The sequence below is a fragment of the Homalodisca vitripennis genome, chromosome 8, assembly GCF_021130785.1.
Source record: "Homalodisca vitripennis isolate AUS2020 chromosome 8, UT_GWSS_2.1, whole genome shotgun sequence".
Lineage (NCBI taxonomy): Eukaryota > Metazoa > Arthropoda > Insecta > Hemiptera > Cicadellidae > Homalodisca > Homalodisca vitripennis.
In genome coordinates this window covers 107,667,450-107,688,464 of record NC_060214.1, presented here as the reverse complement: position 1 = coordinate 107,688,464, position 21,015 = coordinate 107,667,450, and the positions used below count along the sequence as shown (strand labels likewise).

Sequence of the window (21,015 nt, the reverse complement as noted above, 5' to 3'; positions counted from 1 at the left end):
ATTTACTACTTTATATAAGCCTTTAAGAAGAAAATTATTATTATGGGTAAAAGTGACAACAAAAATTGTATGAAATAAAATAAATAAATATACCCCCCCCCACCATAAACAGATGAAAAACCATAATTTGGTGTTGGAAAATTTCTTAACATGGCCACTTACAATAACAAAATAAATGAAAGATATAATTATTCGAAACAGAGCAGTAAAAAGTCATTACTATTGGCCAGTTGTTTCGATCCTATCTGATTTGCTTTGTTCAGTGTGTTGAAATAATCAGCAAGGGCAACCCTTATCATTCAGACAACTCATTAGTCAAGACAGGTGTACCTCGGGCCTCAGTGCTGGGACCATTGTTGTTTTTACTTTACATTAATGATCTCCCTAAGTTTATCATAAACACCATAAAATGAGAATCTACTGTCAACAACCCTCTTTGCAGATGGCACATGTTTAGTTCATCACCATAGTGATTACGATATCCTGTCCTAGCACTTTGATTTAACTTCTAGAGTGGTTCATGGCAAACAAGGCAAAATTTCATTCCCATAAATCTCTTAACGCCCTCAATCAATTTTTTCTCAACACTGATATTCTTAACAATGTTCATTGTGCAAAATTTGTAGGGGTTCATTTAGATTTTAATCTAAAGTAGGACAAACTCTCTCATTAACTTGCTAGTTAAATATCTTCAGCAACTTGCTCTGAGGTGTCTTTCTAAATTTGTCTCCAGGGAAACTCTCAGCTTGGGTTTTAGTAACTTATTCAAATAAAATGTTAGGGTATGGTATTCTATTCTGGGGTTTCTGCAGTACTCAATCTAAAAAAGGGCATTAAGGGTTGTCTTAGGGTGGACCAGCAGGAGAGCTGAGAGCTGTAGGGAGTTCTTCTTATCCAAAGTACTCTCACCCTGGCATGCCTCGTAATTTTTCACACAGTAGCTTTGTATTTAAAAACAAAAAAGTTTCTCAATCCCCAGTTATAATCATAACACAAGATACAAGGAAATTCTCTAGTTTGACCGATTCCGTCTTTTCTTGTCCCAAAATTCAGTTTTATTTTTTGTAGCTAAGCTTTTTAATTCCCTTCCACATTCTTAAATAATGCTAATATTTTTAATACTTTTAAAAGAAATTAAACAAAAACCACTTGATTGGGAGAGCTTTTAAAATTCAGGAGGCACTTGAGGAACAAACAACCTGAGGTCAACATGTCACTTGCCTCTTGTGAACTATTATTTATAATTTATTGTATAGACTGTGATTCATTTGTATTATCAATAAAACTAATACAAATGCATACTGTATGTATGAATACATATACTATTTTAATTATTATCAATATATATTTATAATGTTTAATGTTAATATATGACTTGCACAAAAAAAACTGTGTTAGTAAATAAATTTGAAGTCACTGATGGTCAGTATTCAATGGCATGTAAAGCTGGAGGTCAGTAGAAAAATCATAGCACCAGAAATATGTTTAAGGTGGATGGGTATTTTACAGTTTTTGCAATTATAATAGTCTCAGACTGAACCATTGAATTATACCTATTTTAATTGATAAAACTTTAAGAATGCATTCTAAAACTATACTATAATAATTACAGTTCAAATTATTTAAGCTTCAATTTGGAGCTTTGATATTTTTTAAACAAAGCTCCAAAACCTTTTAGTCTGCAGATTTGTAAAGCCTGATAAGGGAGATTGTAAAACTTAATACTGAAGTATATCCTACACGCTCGATAATGGAAATTGTCAACAGGTTCATAGCAGTCTAACACTTTTCATAAAGCAGTTCATGTGTGTTTTGAGATAACAGACTCTCTTATTGAAATCAACATGCTTATATATAAGAGTATTTTATATTATGTGCAACATTCAATTATTATGCATCAACATGATTATTATAGTCATTTCTATAGCTTTTTCTGGATCGGTACTTCAGATTGTAAGAAAACTCTTCTTGTTAATAAAGTATATTAGAACAAAGTTATATACATGTTTGACCTTTTTTTTAATAAATCCGGGAAAATAATAATATTCAGAGTTGATGAATTTGTAGGGGAGTGGTAAATATGTGTTACAATTAATTCAGGAAGAGTTTTGGTAGAATGACACATTGATTGTAAACTCACTTCTTATTGGTAATATATATTTTCAATTAATTGTATAATTAAAGATGGTCAGGTCTCCAGTAAATGTTGAGAAGATGCGGCGATAATCTATTATAAGACATTGAGTTTTAGTTTTCGGTTGAAATATTTGTTTTGATGATATCTTCCTACAGTGAAAAAATTTTATTTATATGAAAATTATCAATTTTTGTGTATAACTATTGGTTATAACAATAAATTAAATATATTCTGATGAAATTTTGCATACTCGTGTACTTAATAAATGTTAATACAGTTTTTTTTTTTTTTTTTTTTTTTTTTTTTTTTTTTTTTTTTTTTTTTTTTTTTTTTTTTTATGTCCAAAGTGAACTGTAAAAAATGTTTATTCAAAAGTTAGACAATATTCTATTTATGTATTGGATCAAATGAAATTCAAACCGCAATTAAACTATAACAGAAAACCTGATTTAGATGAAATTTGGTATGTAAGTCTAATTTGTAAATATCTTCAGAGAACTTTGTTGTCCTTAATATATTTTAAAACTAATAAACTTTATTTTTGTATAAAGAGTATGTTTTTTTTAGTTTAAAAACAAGATTATTTTAAGAATTTATTAAAAAGGAGTTTTTGATAAATGGTCACTAATAGTGATTCTGTACAGTTTTATTTAGTTCAAATCATTTGGTATAACAAATTTGGTTTAAATATATACTCAAAATCTCTTGAATTTTTATTTTGTTTGGAAATGTAGTTGACTACCATTGACCAAGACAAAGTTTCCAATTAGTTTTCCCAGAACTTTATAGTACTGTGGAAAGAGCAAAAAGCATGTTTCAGATCCACGTAAAGGGAAGGAAGTTGAGCCGCATTCTGGTATTATAAAATATTAATTGTAAACACCGAGATAATCAGGTATCATGTATGTGGTCATATTAATAAGAAATGTGGGGAAGAGGTGGTGGTGGAATGTACAGAAGATTTGCTGCTGCCCTCCATGCAGCTGATATCCTCTTGCACATTACCCATTTAGAGCAAAATATTGTAAACACTGAGATAATCAGGTAACGTGTTTATGTGATCAGGTTACCAAGAAATGCGGGGGAGAGGTGGTGGTGGGACGCTCAGAAGGTGCTGCTGCCCTCCATGTCAGCTGATTTTCTCTTGCACATTACCCATTTAGAGCAAAATATTGTAAACACTGAGATAATCAGGTAACGTGTTTATGTGATCAGGTTACCAAGAAATGCGGGGGAGAGGTGGTGGTGGGACGCTCAGAAGGTGCTGCTGCTGCCCTCCATGCAGCTGATTTTCTCTTGCACATTACCCATTTAGAGCAAAATATTGTAAACACTGAGATAATCAGGTAACGTGTTTATGTGATCAGGTTACCAAGAAATGCGGGGGAGAGGTGGTGGTGGGACGCTCAGAAGATTTGCTGCTGCCCTCCATGCAGCTGATTTTCTCTTGCACATTACCCATTTAGAGCAAAATATTGTAAACACTGAGATAATCAGGTAACGTGTTTATGTGATCAGGTTACCAAGAAATGCGGGGGAGAGGTGGTGGTGGGACGCTCAGAAGGTCTGCTGCTGCCCTCCATGTCAGCTGATCCTCTCTTGCACATTGCCCAGTTGGAACAGAATATTCGCTGGCTTCACGAACAACACCAGCTGATGCTCTCGTCTTTGCATCAGGAAGTCGAGGTTCTTCGCCAGCGGAACAGGGGTAAATAACAATAGACTCTTACAATTTGAATCTCAAGAGCTGGCTGTAGTCATTTCACTACAGCCGGCTCTTAAATAACTTTGGCCTTATCACATACACACATGCTATTTAGGTGCTTCCTGCTTTTCTATTAAATTGTTTACACAATTTCAGTTTCAGGATATTGACAAAAATTGGCTTCTGTTATATTTAAGACCACACACTGGGATCAAACTGTTGTTTTACGAGAATTAGACTGTTTTAAAGCTTTACTGCTTACTTCTGCCCAGGAATTTCCCTTGAAAAAAATTAGTGTGTTGTGTCTATAAATATGTTAATGCTCTGTTTAATATTGATTTCAACTAAAAACCATCATTGGGCCGTGTTTACTACTCGTACATTGAATTACACCAAAGTCAACATTAGTTGCATTGCCTGTTACATTATATATAAAAACTTTCGCTGTCTATTTATGAAATAGCTTTTCAATCATGTGTGAGAAGTGCTTCTAACATCTATTTTTTCTAACTTTACCAATAATTATTTTTTATTTATAAAATAAAAAGCCTTTTTAAATTGAAACATATAACTATAGATAGAGATATAATAGAGATATCGGGTGAAAATTATTTTTGTGTTTGAAGCTATTTGTATTACATACAGGAAATGCTCTGTCCAATTTAAAGTATGACCACATTAAAAGTATGCTTGGATCATACAGTACTTTTACCATTACTTAACTGTAATGTGGCAAAGAAAGATTAATTGCCTATCAATAAAAATTGCTACAAAATACTAATTTGGGCTTGCAGATCTACAATTCCAGTTGGTCTTCAGCAAAGGCGGCATCACAATTTCACACTCCAGTTCCGATTCATCGCCTGAGGAAAAGCATAAATTTGTAAGTATCAAATAAAATAAATATTTTGGTTAACTCGTAGTCACATAGGTCATTATTTATTTACTCAATTCAAAAGTAATTGTTTAGTCTAATACTCAACCTTTATAGAATTTATTTTATGATAAAATAATTGATTTTGTTGAGTCAAGTTTTTTTTTTTATTTCATAGAACAATTGTTTTGATCATTCCATGAGGAGCTGTAGACATTTATAGCTGTAACATGGATCATTTTGAAATCAGGCTCACAGATAACTGGCTAAGGATAAGGATATGAATTTTATACAGTATATACATGGAATTTGACTGACTGGATTGGTTCATATACTATGTATCTTAAAAAAACTTCATATCCTTACCTCCAGTTATGTTTCCTCGAGCCTGATTACAAAAGTAACCGAACTTGAACACTACTATTTTAAATATTTATAGTTTCTCGTGGAGTAGCTGTAAGAATTTTTCAATTTTTCTTGTCTTTAAGAAAGATGTGACTTATTAATTCTAACAAACTCTCCAATAACATAAAGTTTTTTATTTTTGTGAGGCCTTTCGTACTCAATGAGTACATCTTCGGACTCACACAACTGAGACATAAGACAAGAGCTTCAAGAATGTAAAGATGTGACTATTAAATTTTTGAATTATCAACTCAAAGAAAAATTATTGCACGACCTTATGTACTGCATGTGTGACTCACTCAACCACTGACATACAGTTGATTCATATTTTTGAGCTTCTTGGGAGCAAGCACCCTCACTATCCCCCTCCCCCCCAAATTAAACATGAGTAAAAATCCAACTAAGATGCTAATGGAGTATACACCAGTGATTAAAGATACAAGAATCAGTAAAAACATTGATTCATTCTTGTTTATTATATTAAATTTTAATGTAATAACTACACTTATTTCTACTTATGTGTAGTGCCATACATACTTTTTTTTAATCAAATGAATTTTTTTTTAATTTTGAATTAAACAAACAGCTAGATCAGTCTGTATAGAATGTATCAGTCAATAATGTATAATATGACTTTCTTGCCAAATTAATAAACATTTGACAGAAATAATTAATAAATGAAATAATACATAAAAATATAGTATAATACAAAAATTAATAATCAAATCAAAACATAGGTATAACTAATTTGTATATTTAAAAGTCATCAAAATACAAGGAGGGGATGACCACAATACTTGGTGTAAATTATGATTTTATGAAATTATTGTTTCTAATCTATTTTTATAAACATTCAGGAAATTCAACTTAGTATCAACTTAATTCAGGATAGAGCTAGACAACATGTGTTCTGTTAGTTGATCATGCTGATCATTGACTTCTCCCTACCGATACACAGGACAGCACTTTTCTCCAAGAAACCTTGCTACGCTGGGGCAAAGCTGTTCAACTTACTTCCTCAAGACTTCAAAAATTGTGACACCAAAACCTTAAAAAGAAGACTGCTAAATTGGCTCAAAGACAGATCCATCTACACCCTTGACGAGTTCAAGACTTCAATAAACAGTTTTCATTAAAACATGACATGTAATGTAAATTATTTCATACTGTAATACTTTGACACCTATTCTTTTCTTGATGAAATTGAATAAAGTTTTCTGATTTCTGACGATAATGGAGCAAGAGCAATTATTCCAATATAAAATTACCATATGTAATAGTTCGTTCAATAATTATACTAATTGCTTGGATAAGTTGGATAAAAGGAGATAAATATTATTTTGAAAATCTTTGTATTAGTTTCTCCATACCAAAGGATTGAAATTTAATCATTGCTGTTAATGTCAGTTAATTTTCTTGTCCGAATTAAAAAATGTCAGCAATATACAGTATTCAATGACTGATAAATGAATTCACAATGAAAATTTAATGAGGTCTGTTAAAAGTTCGTTAACTTAGAGAATCTGCACATAAATCTTATTGGTTGGACCAGAAGACGAGATAAATAACACTGGGCAAGATTTATCTCAGCTGGAATTACAGAATTAACTTGCTGCTTCGAAGGAACAATAAATTTATGTTATCAGATTTAAATGTAAACATTTCAACTGTTAGAGCTCAAAATACTTGTATAAGGAATTGGAATTGCCCAAAGAGAAAATTGAATAACTCACAGTATTCCTATATTGAAATAAACAAACTGTGGCTTTTGACATTTTCAGTTTGTATCTCGTTAACTGATGCTGATATAACAATTCAGTCTTGGACATGTAAGTAGATAAATCATCGTCAGCCAAGTAATTGATCTTCATATTGTAGATTGAAGCAGATTTAACATTTATTTAAGTGTCTTAAGGTTGATTTTAAGTTTGTTACCTAAAATAATATTATCTGTGATAAAAATTATTGTTTGTTATTTTCAACCCTCTCCTTATCTTCCCGTTTCAACCTTCACTAAAACTGGTACAACTGATTTCTTTCTGAGAGGAAATTCTTCTACTAATTTCAAGAAAAAGCAAGCTGTGTGCAAATTTAAATTGGCTCTCTGCTCCTAAACTAATTGTTTACATATTTCAGCTTTAAATAGATCAAGCTAGAAAAGTAGACTTATAAAATATTTATTGTTTATAATTTTGAACCTATTCGCTAACTTCCCATTTCAATCATCATGAAAACTAGTGTTACTGACAATACATTTCTTTCTCGAGGGAAATCATTCTATTAATTTCATAAAAACTAGGTTGTAGGCCATCTTGTAAAATGCTAAGTGGCTACACCTCCTAGAATTTGTTATGGTGATTATTTGGATGTTAGTTCTATCTTTTGAATTTATATAAGATGAAAATGTACTTTTTATTATTTATGGTAAGTAAGATATTTGATTATAAGTTAAATAAAATGTTTACAATAAATAAATCTCAGAGTTGGGTACCCAGTGTGCTTCTAATGCATTATAATACTTACCTTTAAAGTAGGTTTTTATATCTTCTTTCAATTGTTTAACTAAAAGTTGACACGTTTTGTGGAACTTGGATGAATCAAAGCTAAAGGGAGAAATAAAGAAAAACTTCTAATTATTAAAGATTTTGAATTATACAGCCTTTTTTTATTGTATAGGGATGTCAAAGAACCATGACAAAAGTCCTAACTATCCAAAATTGTGAATTATAAATGTTTGAACTATCCAAGTTTAATTTAGCTTTATTTTTTTACCTTCCATTTAGTGCAGCATCTGAAATCTGATGCTGTCACAGATTTCACTCCTAGAATCTGGAGTCCACATGATAAAGAAGTTCAAAACGAACTCTGAATCATTTCCATATCAGAGACATCAAAATTACAAAAAGATATCTGTCTGATTTCCCAGCAGAGATCCAGATGAAGAGGTGTTCTCTTATGTCGAAATGATGCAAAGTTTATTTAGAACTTCTTCATAACTGACTATTTTGTATCTCATCTTCAGACGTGGACTCCAGATTCTAGGAGTTAATTCTGTACAGTTTCCGATTTCAGATGCTGCACTAAACGGAAGGTGAAATGCAGCTACACTCAAAATTCGCATTGAACCAACCCTTCTCACCGTAGCTACGTTTTGTGTATTCAAGTTTGACACTCTGAAATATGTGTGGATATTTCCAGGTACTCAGCCCCAAGGAATGCAACACACGGACACTACAGGTGGAGATGCTGGATCGGGAAGTGACAGAGCTGAAAGCAGCCTTGGCCGAGGCAAATGCCAACAACACATCCCTCAACAGCCTTGTTGAGCAACAGAAAAAGTTCGTAGTTTTTTAATGAGAGTTTCAGCTTCTTTGTTTGTCTGATTTAGGTATGGTGTTAGATTTTATAGATTAAGAAATCTACATAGTGATAAGGTCCTTTCGTTAAATGTTATCTAGCTAAAAACCACGTCATTTAAGATTTGAAGGTTAGAGTTTTAGAAGTGTATGTCTCCCTGCAGACTTCGCCCATAGAATCTACATTGATCATATTTCCTGATGTAGTCCTCCTCCAGATTATGGCCTTAGTAATTACTGCTCTGGAGCAGGGATTCTATACCTTTTTGTAAACAATGCTGTAGTAAGCAATATTTAATAAATATGGATGACCATATATTAAAAAAGAATAACTAAAGTTTTATCAAAAAATATATGACTTTAGGTTAGTTCAACTTTTTTGAATAAAATTTGAAATAAACATCAAAATAACACCAGTATTAATACATAAAATGGGTTTTAAAATATGTTACACTATAAACTGTACTAGTTTATAGATTGATTTAAAAGAAAAAAACTGTCCTGTATTTAAATAATTTTCAAAAGTCATTCTCTGTATTTTACTTTGTCGTGATAATCAAAATACATGGAGGCATACGAGTCAAAACACCAGTAAAACAAAATAAAAAAGCCTTCCCACCACTACTATGTACAGATTGCCACTCCCCCAAATAAAAAATAAAAAAAAATGTTCCTGGCATCAAAAAGAATTCTTCAGTCAAAACTGTGTCTGGATATTTCTAATTTTTATTTCTAAAATTTATATTCTTTTTATTGCTACAGATTGGGTGCTTCCCAAGATATAGTGGTTACAAGTTGTGTAATAGAAGAAAAGCCTTCAAAGACTCACATCTAGAATTGGTGTTGCTGCTGTTCCAAACTTAGTGCTAGGTACTGAAGACAGCATACACTTACCAAGATATAGTGGTTATAAGTTGTGTAATAGAAGAAAAGCCTTCAAAGACTCACATCTAGAATTGGTGTTGCTGCTGTTCCAAACTTAGTGCTAGGTACTGAAGACACAGCGTACACTTACCAAGATATAGTGGTTACAAGTTGTGTAATAGAAGAAAAGCCTTCAAAGACTCACATCTAGAATTGGTGTTGCTGCTGTTCCAAACTTAGTGCTAGGTACTGAAGACAGCGTACACTTACCAAATACGTGTTTTGCCACCAGAAGTTCGGTCTCTAGATGGTGGAAGTTCTTGGGTGACAGAGTTCAAAATTAGGTCTTCACCCACTACTGTCCAAGTAGAAAAGTTACTGTCAACTGAGTAACTTTGGTTTTTTAGATTTAGTCACAAATATAGGAATTAAATTAATATCTTAAACTTGAATCTACTTTCTCAGACGCTTATAAAATTTCAAAACACAAATCATCATCCAGACTGTGATGTAATATCATCCAAAATGTAATATATTTTGCAATGTGGAAGGGAAGAAAACAAAAAAGCATAGCGAATTGGGGCATATATTTACTAATGTGCAATCTGGTATTTTATTTATATAATAAGCTATAAATTTTATGAGCTTGAAATATATATATAAAACTTAAAAATATATTTATATTTATTTATATATATATTTACACGTCACCAATTTCAAATTTCATCTTTCAGACAGGTGATGGCTCTGGAGGCTCGTGCTGTTGAGGTAGACAATGAAGCTAAATTGGAAGACGCAGAGAGACTTATTCGTAGGTTACGACGTGACAATGAAGATCAAAGAAAAGAGGTATACTTTAAGTACACACTACATAATGGAATTGATTTAGTTGGTTGTAGTGAAAACAGCTGAAAAATGTCTACAAATGTATTTTGTTGTATTGCACATTGAACAAGAGAGTGTTTATACCAGTTATATAAATTGACTTCAGGGCTTAGTACATGAGGCTATAAAAAGGTACCTGTGTAAACATACACTGGGTGTCCAAAACTCATACTTTTTCTTCCAAACTCTTTCAAACTTCCAATTTTCTTTGGGATATGTAAAAACATCAACTGATCAGTCTACGATGGAGTTAAAAATTACACCCCTTTCCTCAAAAATGGGGATGGTGCAACTCACATTTTTAAATGGAGTAACTCATCAAGTAGTAACTCAACCCAACCCATCATGATATAGTGGCACACCCAGAAATCTTGCCTGGGGCGTGTCCGGTACACCGTTGAGCCGGGGGTATGGAAACACCTCCAGACCAATAGGAGGGCCAGGGGCACTCCTTCAGGAAATCTTTAAAATATTAGGTCCCAAAACGGTTATTTAATGGCACTTTTGAAGTAATAAAAGGAGGACAAAGTGGAAGGTCAGAGTGTATAATGTTTGCAGTAACAATTTTTAATACAGAATAAATTGAACATGTTTGGTTAATTTACCGCAAACGGCAACTACTCGTTTTAACGCCCAAATCGTCACACTGCCCCGGGCGATGTTGCATCATAATAAAACCAAATGACAACAAACTAACACAGTTCAGAGCTGCTCAAAGCTTGGCAACATATTCACTACTGTGACAACTGATCATATTGGGACAACTTCAAAAGATACTTTGTACCGGATACTCATCGTCCTAAGAGTACAAGTCATCGCAAACCAAAAGTACTCTGTACAGGTTACTTTTACAATACAGACACTTTATACGTTTATCTCAAAGAGCTAAAGGCTATCCTACAGATCAAGTTTGAGAAATGTTTCAAGGATTTAAAGAAGCACTGGCACAAGTGCATAATATCTAATGGGAACTATTTTTTTAGGGTGACAACATTAATGTAAATGAATAATAAATACATTTTTTTCAAAAAATGAAAATTTCCATCACTTTTTGAACATACCTTGTATATCTGCTAAGTTTGAAATATTCGAATACAGCTTATAACAATAATGGCAATGAATTAACAGTATTAAAACTATTACAAGAGTATAGTACTGAAATATGAGTAGCACTCAAAATACAATATTGTCCAATTATTCATTTGGATTGCATTGGAGTTGTTATGAAGCAACTAAATTTCAACTACCTTTACTAATGTGGTTATTGTTATAAAATCACTTGTTCAGTGATTTAATCAGCAGTGGTTGTACATGGAGTAATCTGTTACTCTGAATAATGAGATGAAAGCAACAATAGCAGATGTTGCAGAGCAACACTAAACCGGCAAATGAGGTAACCACTTCACACATCCCCCTTCAGTATACCTGACAATAAATCGACCAAAAGTGTATTTAGACTCCTCCTTCCCTACTAAAAAAATAGAAATAAAGCAATGGAAGAGAGATCTTTGTCAAGTATCTTCTATAATACTCACATCCAATACTTTGTTTGCAGGTTATTTTTGACGATGGAAGGATTGTGAAGGAAACAGGATTTTTTCGGACATTTGCCATTGTTCAGTGAAACACGTTATTTCACTGTTCACGTTAAATATCCAGAAGTTTAGAGTAGTGATTTTTTGCAATTCAAATTTGGAATTTTCACCAAATTAATCTTTTATTTGTTTGGCTTTCTTTTACATTAACTCTGAATTAAAGCTGATCAATATAATTTATCAAGACTTTTGAACATTGTTTTAAACGTAATAAGAATTCTATTTGCAGTCTAGGTAAAGTCAAGATTTTTGTTAACACTTTTTGTATTATTTTGTAATGACTCATTTCATACACCCATCTCACATTCATATGAATACTTAATTTAATTTAGACATTTATTAGTAATAATAATTAAATAATTAAGGAATAATTATTTATAAATTGTCTCAAATTTTAATACAAACAATAATAAATACAAAATTAAATATATCAAAATTAATCCAAATTCACACATAAATAAACATGTGTTTTATTTTATTTTAAATTTTATTATTACATCTAAAACTCAAAAGTTATAAAGTAAACTAAAGTCAGTGATACAGTGTGCAGGGATGATTGTTGAAGAGTGAAGAGAGCAGAGGTTTAAAAGTTTAGAGGAGAGAGGGATATAGAAGAAGTGAAGCAAGATTATTATATTAAATAAATAAACTGGTTACATTTTATTCAGCAGTATTTGATTCAAAAGAAAGGTTAATTTATAAATTCATATTATCACTGAAGTACAGATAAGCAGAAGACAGACATTGGGTGAGAAAATTCCTTTTAAGTTTAACAGTGATCCATTGGAAGAACATAAAACCCAGGAACATTCGATTTGGCTAACAATTCAAAATTAATATAATTAAAATTTAACAAAATTATTTTTCAAATTACAATATCTTTTATTAAAAACAATACCTAATATTTCTATTTCATTAAGCCAGCACGACCACCCTGCCCTAAAATTTAAGAACTGTATTTTTTTTGATGTACCATTATTGTATCCTCCATCTTGTTTCAAAATTCAAACCTGTATGTCAATTTATCATCATTAAAGTTCACATTTGTATCATACTGAGTTATTTATTATTTCTAGCTATAATCATCAGAATACAAATTAAGTTTAACCATTTATTTAAAATGTATAGCAGTAGTATATTACAATTTGCATCAAAGTTAATGTAATAATACTCTTGTGACATCTATAAATGATCTACGAGTATTTGCTCTTCTAACAGATAGCAGCGTTGCGGGCAGCAATGAACAAGAACAGTTCAGGTGGAGGTGGTAGTGGTGGTGGCAGACACTCGGGTGGGCGACGTGGCGGGGGTGGTGGGGGAGGGGGAGGCAGTCAGCCCCACGAACATCGCTTCCCTCCCCTGCATTCGCAGAGCTATTGGCACCACTCCCAGCAACGAACTAGGACCAGGTAGGAGCAATAATTCATAATCTGAAATTCATTTGAACGATTTCCTCTTTATCGTATTATGGGAAAATATGGGAAATCTACTACGCAGGTTGTTTTGTATAAGGGGTTTCATATAAATTGGGAGTAACATATTGCAGAGTAGTGAACTAGACAATTTCACCTCAATTTTTTTTTTATAATAAAAGGAGAAGCCGATCTCCACTTATGCCTTATTCTGCCCGTCCTCATGGGCCACTGGCCTGTGCGAGGATCTTATCAAACAGAATAAGGGGGAGAGTCGATACAGTACTAATACTAAAGTCGATAGATGGTACTGATAAAAAGGGCAACGGTCATCGACAGGATTCGAACCTGCACTATCTCTAACTCAGACTCAAAGTCCAACATCTTAGACCACTCGGCCATTGGCACTCCCCTAGGTACACAGTATGCCAAAATTCAGAGGTCGGGGGCTTGATTATTGACATTTTCAAATGTGAACATGTGTAATGTTATAGATTATTGAAGGACTTTACAATCCGTACATTTCAGTTAAATAAAATTCAACTATTGCTTTTAACTGGTGGCAAAAACTGAGAAATGTACAATTTTACATATCACACCATTTTGACTGTAGATAACAATGTTTATATTTAGTTTTACTACATTTTAAGGATTATTTTGGTATGTAATATGATAAGTTCTGTAAGTGTTCTCCTTGTGCTTCAAGTCCAAATTTTAATAAATTCAAAATTCTCAGATTTTATAATTTTCAAATGCTAACCATGCAAATGATTCTGAAAAACTACTTGGGTATTTGAACTTTTTTAGCTTAAGTAGTATTAACATGAAAATACAATTATGTTCTTCAGCATCATTTTAACATGTGGTAAATTGTATAATACAATGTTAATGTAATATAATTGTTATTAATTAATCCAAAAACACCTTATTTTTTACCAATAAAAATAAAACAGACTGATACTTTAGTTTATATTAGCTTGTACTGTATGATTAGAAATAATATGTTCATCAAACTTTAGCAGTTTATTATTGCAAAAAGTGAAAAGTTGCTTACCTGTTCCCCAAAATATTCCCAGTAATAAGAAAATAAAATTATTTAAAGGATATCTGAGGTATGAAATTAAATGTATTTTAAGTCTTGAACTTGAAAATGCATGTCTAGAAAAATTTGTAGTCATCAGGGTTCAAAAAAACCAACAATATGTTCAATATTTTTGAGAAAATTAAGATGTTTAAACTATTTTTGATTGTGGAACCAAACTAAAGCCATTCTTTCATACATTTGAAAATGGACTTAGTTTTTAAGAATGTGAAACTTTTTCAGTAGTAGAGATCTTAGTAAAAATCAAATTATGAACCATACATTTTATAAATACATTCCTGTAATCTCATGTGTGCAAATGACCAACTACACACTATTGATTTAAAACGACCTAAAATAAACAAATGTGATAAAATTGTATCTTATTTTATAATGACAGTGACAGTTAAAAAATACGATTGGATTTGCATATTTACTTGACTTATTCAGTTGTTGAAACAACATAAAAGTTCCATAATCAATGTTTTAAAACAATGAGTTTTTATTAAAAAAAAAGAAAAGAAACAATAGCACCAGTAATATAATGAAATGGGTTTTTATTATTTACAGTCCCGAGTATTCGTCACAGTCATCAGGTGGAGGGGGGAACCAACGCAGAGGAGGAGGTGGTGGGGAGGGTGGTCAAGGAGCTCCCTCCCTTCCGCACCTCAGCCGCAACTATAGCCAGCCATCTGGTAGCAACAGCAACCGTTCCCGGTACTACAGCAATGGCAACCATTACTACAACCACCGCGGCAACCGGGGAGGCCGCGGCAACAGGGACCCCAGCCAGTAGCATTTCCAATCTTGAGAGTTTACAGTCTTTAGCATTTCTCTTTCAAATTGTATGCAAATGTATAACAAAATGCTTGATTTGCATTGATGAGGTTGCTCTTCTATAAGAATACCGATAGTTTTTTATTAAAACTGTTTGAACAAACATTATGCTGACTTCAGTTAATGTTTTATTGTGATAATAATTATTCTTTATGAAGGTTGTTAACGGAAGGAAACGTTTAGAAAATGTTCGTTCAATACTGAAACACAAACTGGCTTTCACCGAAATACGTGAAGTATAAAGGCTGTGATACGCCTGAAAGGCACAAGAAATACATACAACAAAATTAATAACCTTTCCCGTCCAATTCTATTATCTAATTGATTTTGTTGAATCTACATTTGGGTGAATAAAACAAGCCAGTAAGTAGTAAACTGAAAGTCGGATTCAGATATGACCCATTATTGATTTTAAATATCCAAACAATTATTTTAGTAGCACATATATTGTGTCCTAGCATTTTATAAGTAGTTACTTGTATAAGCTTTTCTAGTAGAACGCAGTAAAGTTAGTTGGCCTGTTTCATTGTACTCAAGTCTTTTGCCTCTGCATAAATCAGTGTTGCCACATAAAGATTATTATAAAGTGCCAAGCTTTTGACATATGTATGACATTTTAATTTTTGTAAACGTTATTTATAGAATGTTCAAACAAATTAACACAAACTCATAATCAATTCAAACAATTGAAATACTTTTAACATATATATCTTGTTATACATTAGTCCAAAAAAGGAAGAAAAATTATCATTAATTCGTTGTATGGAAAATGTTACTAAAAATATGATAATGCATGGTTTCAATCACAAATAAGTTTGTTCAAGTTCCTTTTAAGATAAGTTGTTAAATGTAGCCTTAGTTTTATGGAGATATTAACTTAATGCTTTCATGTTTTTACTCAAGACTGTTTTTCATGCAAAAAAGGAAGCTGTTCTTAAATAACATTGTCTTTTTTACTGTTGTATTCTTTTTTCTATAAAAAAAACACTACAAAACAAAAACTCCACATTTTGTGGTATATTATATTACAAAATTAACAAATCTGCCCCTTAGAAAGGCAGTAAAAGTATGAAGAGAAATATGCAAAGTTATTAAAATGTATTTTTAAACACAAAGAGAAAAGTAATATGCAAAATTATTAAAATGTATTTTCAAACATGAAGAGAAAAGTATTGAGGATTTATTTTTAGTCAATAAAATAACTGAAGAATTATTACATAGTAATTTTAAGAATTTAAATACCACTAAATTACTGTCATTTTGAGATATTGCCAGGATTTTTAAGACTGATACAATAAATATTAAAGTTATTTTCGATCTCAGTTTCAATAGTTGGGTGAAAGCACAAAATTAAAAAATTATGTGAACGTGAATTCTGATCTCCAATTTACTGGTTGTGAAGTTACATTTTGACATTTTTGTTACCATTACAGAGCATCTGCTGGTTTTAGATTAAGAGTTTGGTTACTTAGACTGCCTTTCTTGGAAGTAAAGTGTTTGTTCACACAAAACGTTTTATGGTGCATAGCCAAACTTATTTTAGCTCGGTTATTTATATGAAAACTATATAATAAAATAATATTATAAACATTTTGAACATTTATTTTTACCTCTCTCGAATCATGAAGTAGTTGTTTTATAAGATTACAGTAATTCAAAATAGGCTACTTTAAAATCAGTTTGTAGTTACTGTGATAACATTTTGGTGTTTTAATTTCCATGAAAGGTAATTTACGAAAAACAAATCAAGTGATATGTAGACAAACGTCTAATTGCACTTAGTTCTAAAAGGACCTTTGTGCTGCTTGTGGCCCTTGAAAGAGGGGTGGCTCACTCTGCTTCAGCCCCTTCCTGTCAAAGTGGGCAGGGGAGATTGTGCTAAAAGGCTTTAAAAAGCGTTTTACCAATTAATCTTTAAAATTAATAACACAAATAAAATTAGTTGATACTTCAAGATGACAGCCACATCCAACTTTCTTCTGACTACACCTGAAGGGATATTTTACACAACAAATGAAAATATCTCTTCCGGCTCAGTTGAAAAAAAGGAAGATTTCACAGGTGGGCGTTATCTCTCAATGTCAATCTGAAGATGGATTATTAGTTAAGAAGTTTAGTTTGCACAACACTGATAGAACAATAACTCTCCGTGTTGCCATAATCATTACACTTTCAAACGTTTAGAAGATCCATAATCTTGAAACTGTTCAACGCAAAACTTGTGAGCATTTTGTCCAAATGAAAATGAACACCATCTTGCAATGTTTTATTGGTTAGCCAAACAAACAAAACCAAGTTATGTGGTGTATATACAGTCTCTATACAAAATTTAGTATAGATCTATTAAGAACTACATACTTATTGTATTCACAATTATTTTTGCAATGTTGTATACTACTTAAATCTTTGTACGCCCGTTATCTGGAAATTTTACGTAAAATTTAAATTCCAAAACACTCTTTTGTATTGCACTAATAACGCACAATAACTTTTGTATATACACACACAGGGTGTAAATTAAGCCCTGATACGCCTGATATATTCCAAACGGGTTGAGATATCGATGTACAATCTTGACCATATTTATTAAAATACATATTTGGAGGTTAAACCCCCCCCCCTTTTCAAACGGGGGTAACTTTAAATTTTCAAATAGCAATCCCTATATTGTGACATGTCATTTATATGTCTATTCCATAGAAACACAAATTACATGACTTAAACATCTCTACGATATTCCTAGCAAAACTCCTTCCATTTTAGGGTGTAAATTAAGTCCTCATATGCCTGGATATATTTCAAATGGATTGAGATATCGATATACAATCTTCACCATACTTATTAAAATACTTTTATTGGATTTTATTGGAGAATAAAAATATTTCCACCCCTCTTTCAAAGGGGGGTAACTGTAAAATTGCAATATGTGAAATACCTTAAAATCAACCACACAGGGACAGCGTATCCATTGAGCAAATTAGATGCCGGCCTAGTCGGCAGCAAAAAAGGTAAAAATAACGATTTGTACAAATTACTGTATTTTTACAAAACAAAAAAGTTAAACATAAAGCTTGCTAGTGTTACTTTGAAACTAGACTAATCATGATAAAACTGTAACTCATGCTGGGATGTCATGCCAGTGTAAACAGTGGGTACAAATGCAACTTACTACAGTATAAAAGGTCTATTTAGCTACCCACTATTTGACAGTGATGTGCGTGGATGAGGACACATGGCACATTAGCATTGTGGTTAGATTTTACAAACAACCTCTGCTGGACGATTGCAGAAGGTGAAAAATAATTTCCATTGTGTAAGCGTAAAATCTGGTTTTTTTTTGTAATCAATAGATACTTTTACTTTAAAAAAGAAATTAATCATCAGATGCGCTTGTTTTGGTGGAGATCAAATGGAAAGGGTTAAAAATATGAAATTTTCATGTTTTCTTTTATATTTTTCTTAGACACACTTAAAATAAACCATTAGAGACATAAATAAATGTTAAATCAACACTAAGTGTATCCTGAAAGTGGTAAATTTCAGTTTCTTTGTCAAGTTGCCTGACAGTGATATAACTATTGTTTATGTGTCTGACGGTCGGTTTTAAGTATATGAAAGATATAATCGAAGGAAAAAAATTGCATTTCATATACTCCACCATTTTGATCCCCACAAAAAAATTGTGGCTGGCGATCGATTTCTTTATTAGAAAAACTTAGTCTATTGATTTCAATTGAAATTAGGTTGTGTGCTCATATAGTGTACATTGGTTCTTGGCTTCTATACTATTAGGGTGGAAACATTTTTTACAAATGAAGATGCTAAAGACATTGAATGAACTTAACTCTGTGATGAAATTCAAGCAATAACATGTAGAGTACTCAAACATTCAATTCCACAAGATTTTTAAATACATCTCCAACAATAATCTTAGTTTCAGAATTGTTTCCTCACTCTTTTTGATGTTACCTGTACCTGTTGCTGGTGGTGAGTGCAGATTTTCGGAACTACAGTTAATTAAAAATTACATTAGTTTAAACATTTTCCAGGAAAGACTTCAAGCAATATTTACCCTATCAATGGAATAAAACTTGGCCCTAACTATGGATTTATGAGAACTGTTTTACCTTTAACAAAATAAAACTACAAAAAATTGAACAATAAGTAAATCCTATTTTAACTCTTGGAAAACAGTTCTTTCTAATGAATTGTTGTTGCAGTTAATTTTTATATTTATTAGGTTATTATTTGAAATAAAATACAAAAATATTAAATCTTCTGTTGTTTCGGTAATTAAAGACTTGTTTCTTAAAGACATATCATGGAAGAATTTATGTTTTTGTGTTGAGGGGGAGAGGATGCTGGATTGGTGTTGGGCCTAGGGCACCGGAATAGCTTGTGCTAGCTTTGCAACCACACTCAAAAGTGAACTAAGATGGGTTTATATCAGTTTTTAAATTTATAGTAAAAGTTTGTAAGTAAAATTGATTTTTTTAGATCTAATACTTAATATTTGATAAACATGTACAGTTCAAAGTACATTAAAGATGACACTACAAGTTTGTTTCTTCATAAACAAAAAATATTTTTAGTATTTTAGAACATTTAGGGCTGGAATTGGTACTTTAGTTCAAAACCATAGTCTAGTGAACTTTTATCTAGCACAGTTCTTGCAGAGTGTTTCAAAGGGAGTTTTTAAGTCAAATTCTGACCTTCTTGTGATATACAACATTTTCTATGGTATATGAGTACTTACCTAATCGCTGGAATCTAAAACGGTGTGAAAAATAATAGTTATCCCTTAGAGAATGTTCTCAAAAATGTAAACAAATTGCAAATAATAAACAACATTTACACTTAACAGTTCATTACATTAGACATCCTCTTTTAAATAATGTTTAACAACTTTGGAGACTAAGATGGAATTTTTCACTACTCTAAAGACCAGTGGGGTGAAGCTCGGAGGGATTTTCTAAATAAGAATAGGTCATCATCCCAGGGACCGTAAGAATGTCCATATAAAATTTCAGTACAATCGGTTGAATAGTTTATGAGTGAAAGCAAAACAAACAAACAAAGGCACTTTTACATTTATAATAGTATTAGGATTCAAGACCCTAATAATATATAATTTAATCCAAGAAATGTGGAGAATCTCAATGATTCTTCACCAAAATTTTGCAACTTAAACGATTAACACTCAAACGGCAGACAACTTGGAGATATGTCAAGTTTACTCATTCAGTGACCCAACACTATCATAGAGGAGGTACAGGATTAATTAGGAGCATGGCTTGATGATATAGCATCAAGGTTATTAATCTATTACAACGATGTTATCATATCTCCTTTTGTCAGTGTTATAAATAAGTTATTATCATCGGAACTGTTTCGGTTGGCATTGAATGTAGCTTATCAGTGTACTTCCATTTAATTAAGTTTGATTTAGACCAAGCAACTGGCCTTATATACAAGACAAGATGAGATTGAAGTCCTGTCAGAAATTAACATATATTATTTCTGAGAGAGAACTAAGATGAAGTCTCCTTGTTGATACAAAATATTGATAAACCTAAGTAAGGAAATAAGTCGTTGCATCTTCATCTTCAACAGAATTTACACCACTGATTTAAGACTTGCCATAACCACACTGCATATGCTATGTAAATCTTATTTTAGTATGGCATTACTATTTGGAGAAGCACTACAGTTAATTAATACAGAGAATCCAAAATCTGAAGTAAAAAAATAACTCAGATCATCCACTCACTGAAAGTTGGCGTTAAAGATTCAAAGTAGTGATGGGAGAATCGAATACAGAATCGAATAGTATTCGAATACAGCCAGAGTATTCACATATTCGA

At 31.9% G+C, this 21,015-nt stretch overlaps 1 protein-coding gene across 2 annotated transcripts in view; it reads left to right on the top strand.

Moving 5' to 3' along the window:
• The window catches only part of LOC124367852 (keratin, type I cytoskeletal 9-like), a 41,826-nt gene extending 25,085 nt beyond the window's left edge, over positions 1-16,741 (top strand). For both annotated transcript variants that reach the window (XM_046825015.1, XM_046825016.1), the window contains 6 exons: positions 3,656-3,845; positions 4,637-4,725; positions 8,320-8,459; positions 10,076-10,190; positions 13,040-13,230; positions 14,885-16,741. In XM_046825015.1, coding sequence (XP_046680971.1) covers positions 3,656-3,845; positions 4,637-4,725; positions 8,320-8,459; positions 10,076-10,190; positions 13,040-13,230; positions 14,885-15,110 — 951 coding nt within the window. In that variant the 3' untranslated portion in view covers positions 15,111-16,741. The remainder of the gene's footprint in view (positions 1-3,655; positions 3,846-4,636; positions 4,726-8,319; positions 8,460-10,075; positions 10,191-13,039; positions 13,231-14,884) is intronic.
• The last annotated feature ends 4,274 nt before the right edge of the window (positions 16,742-21,015 follow it).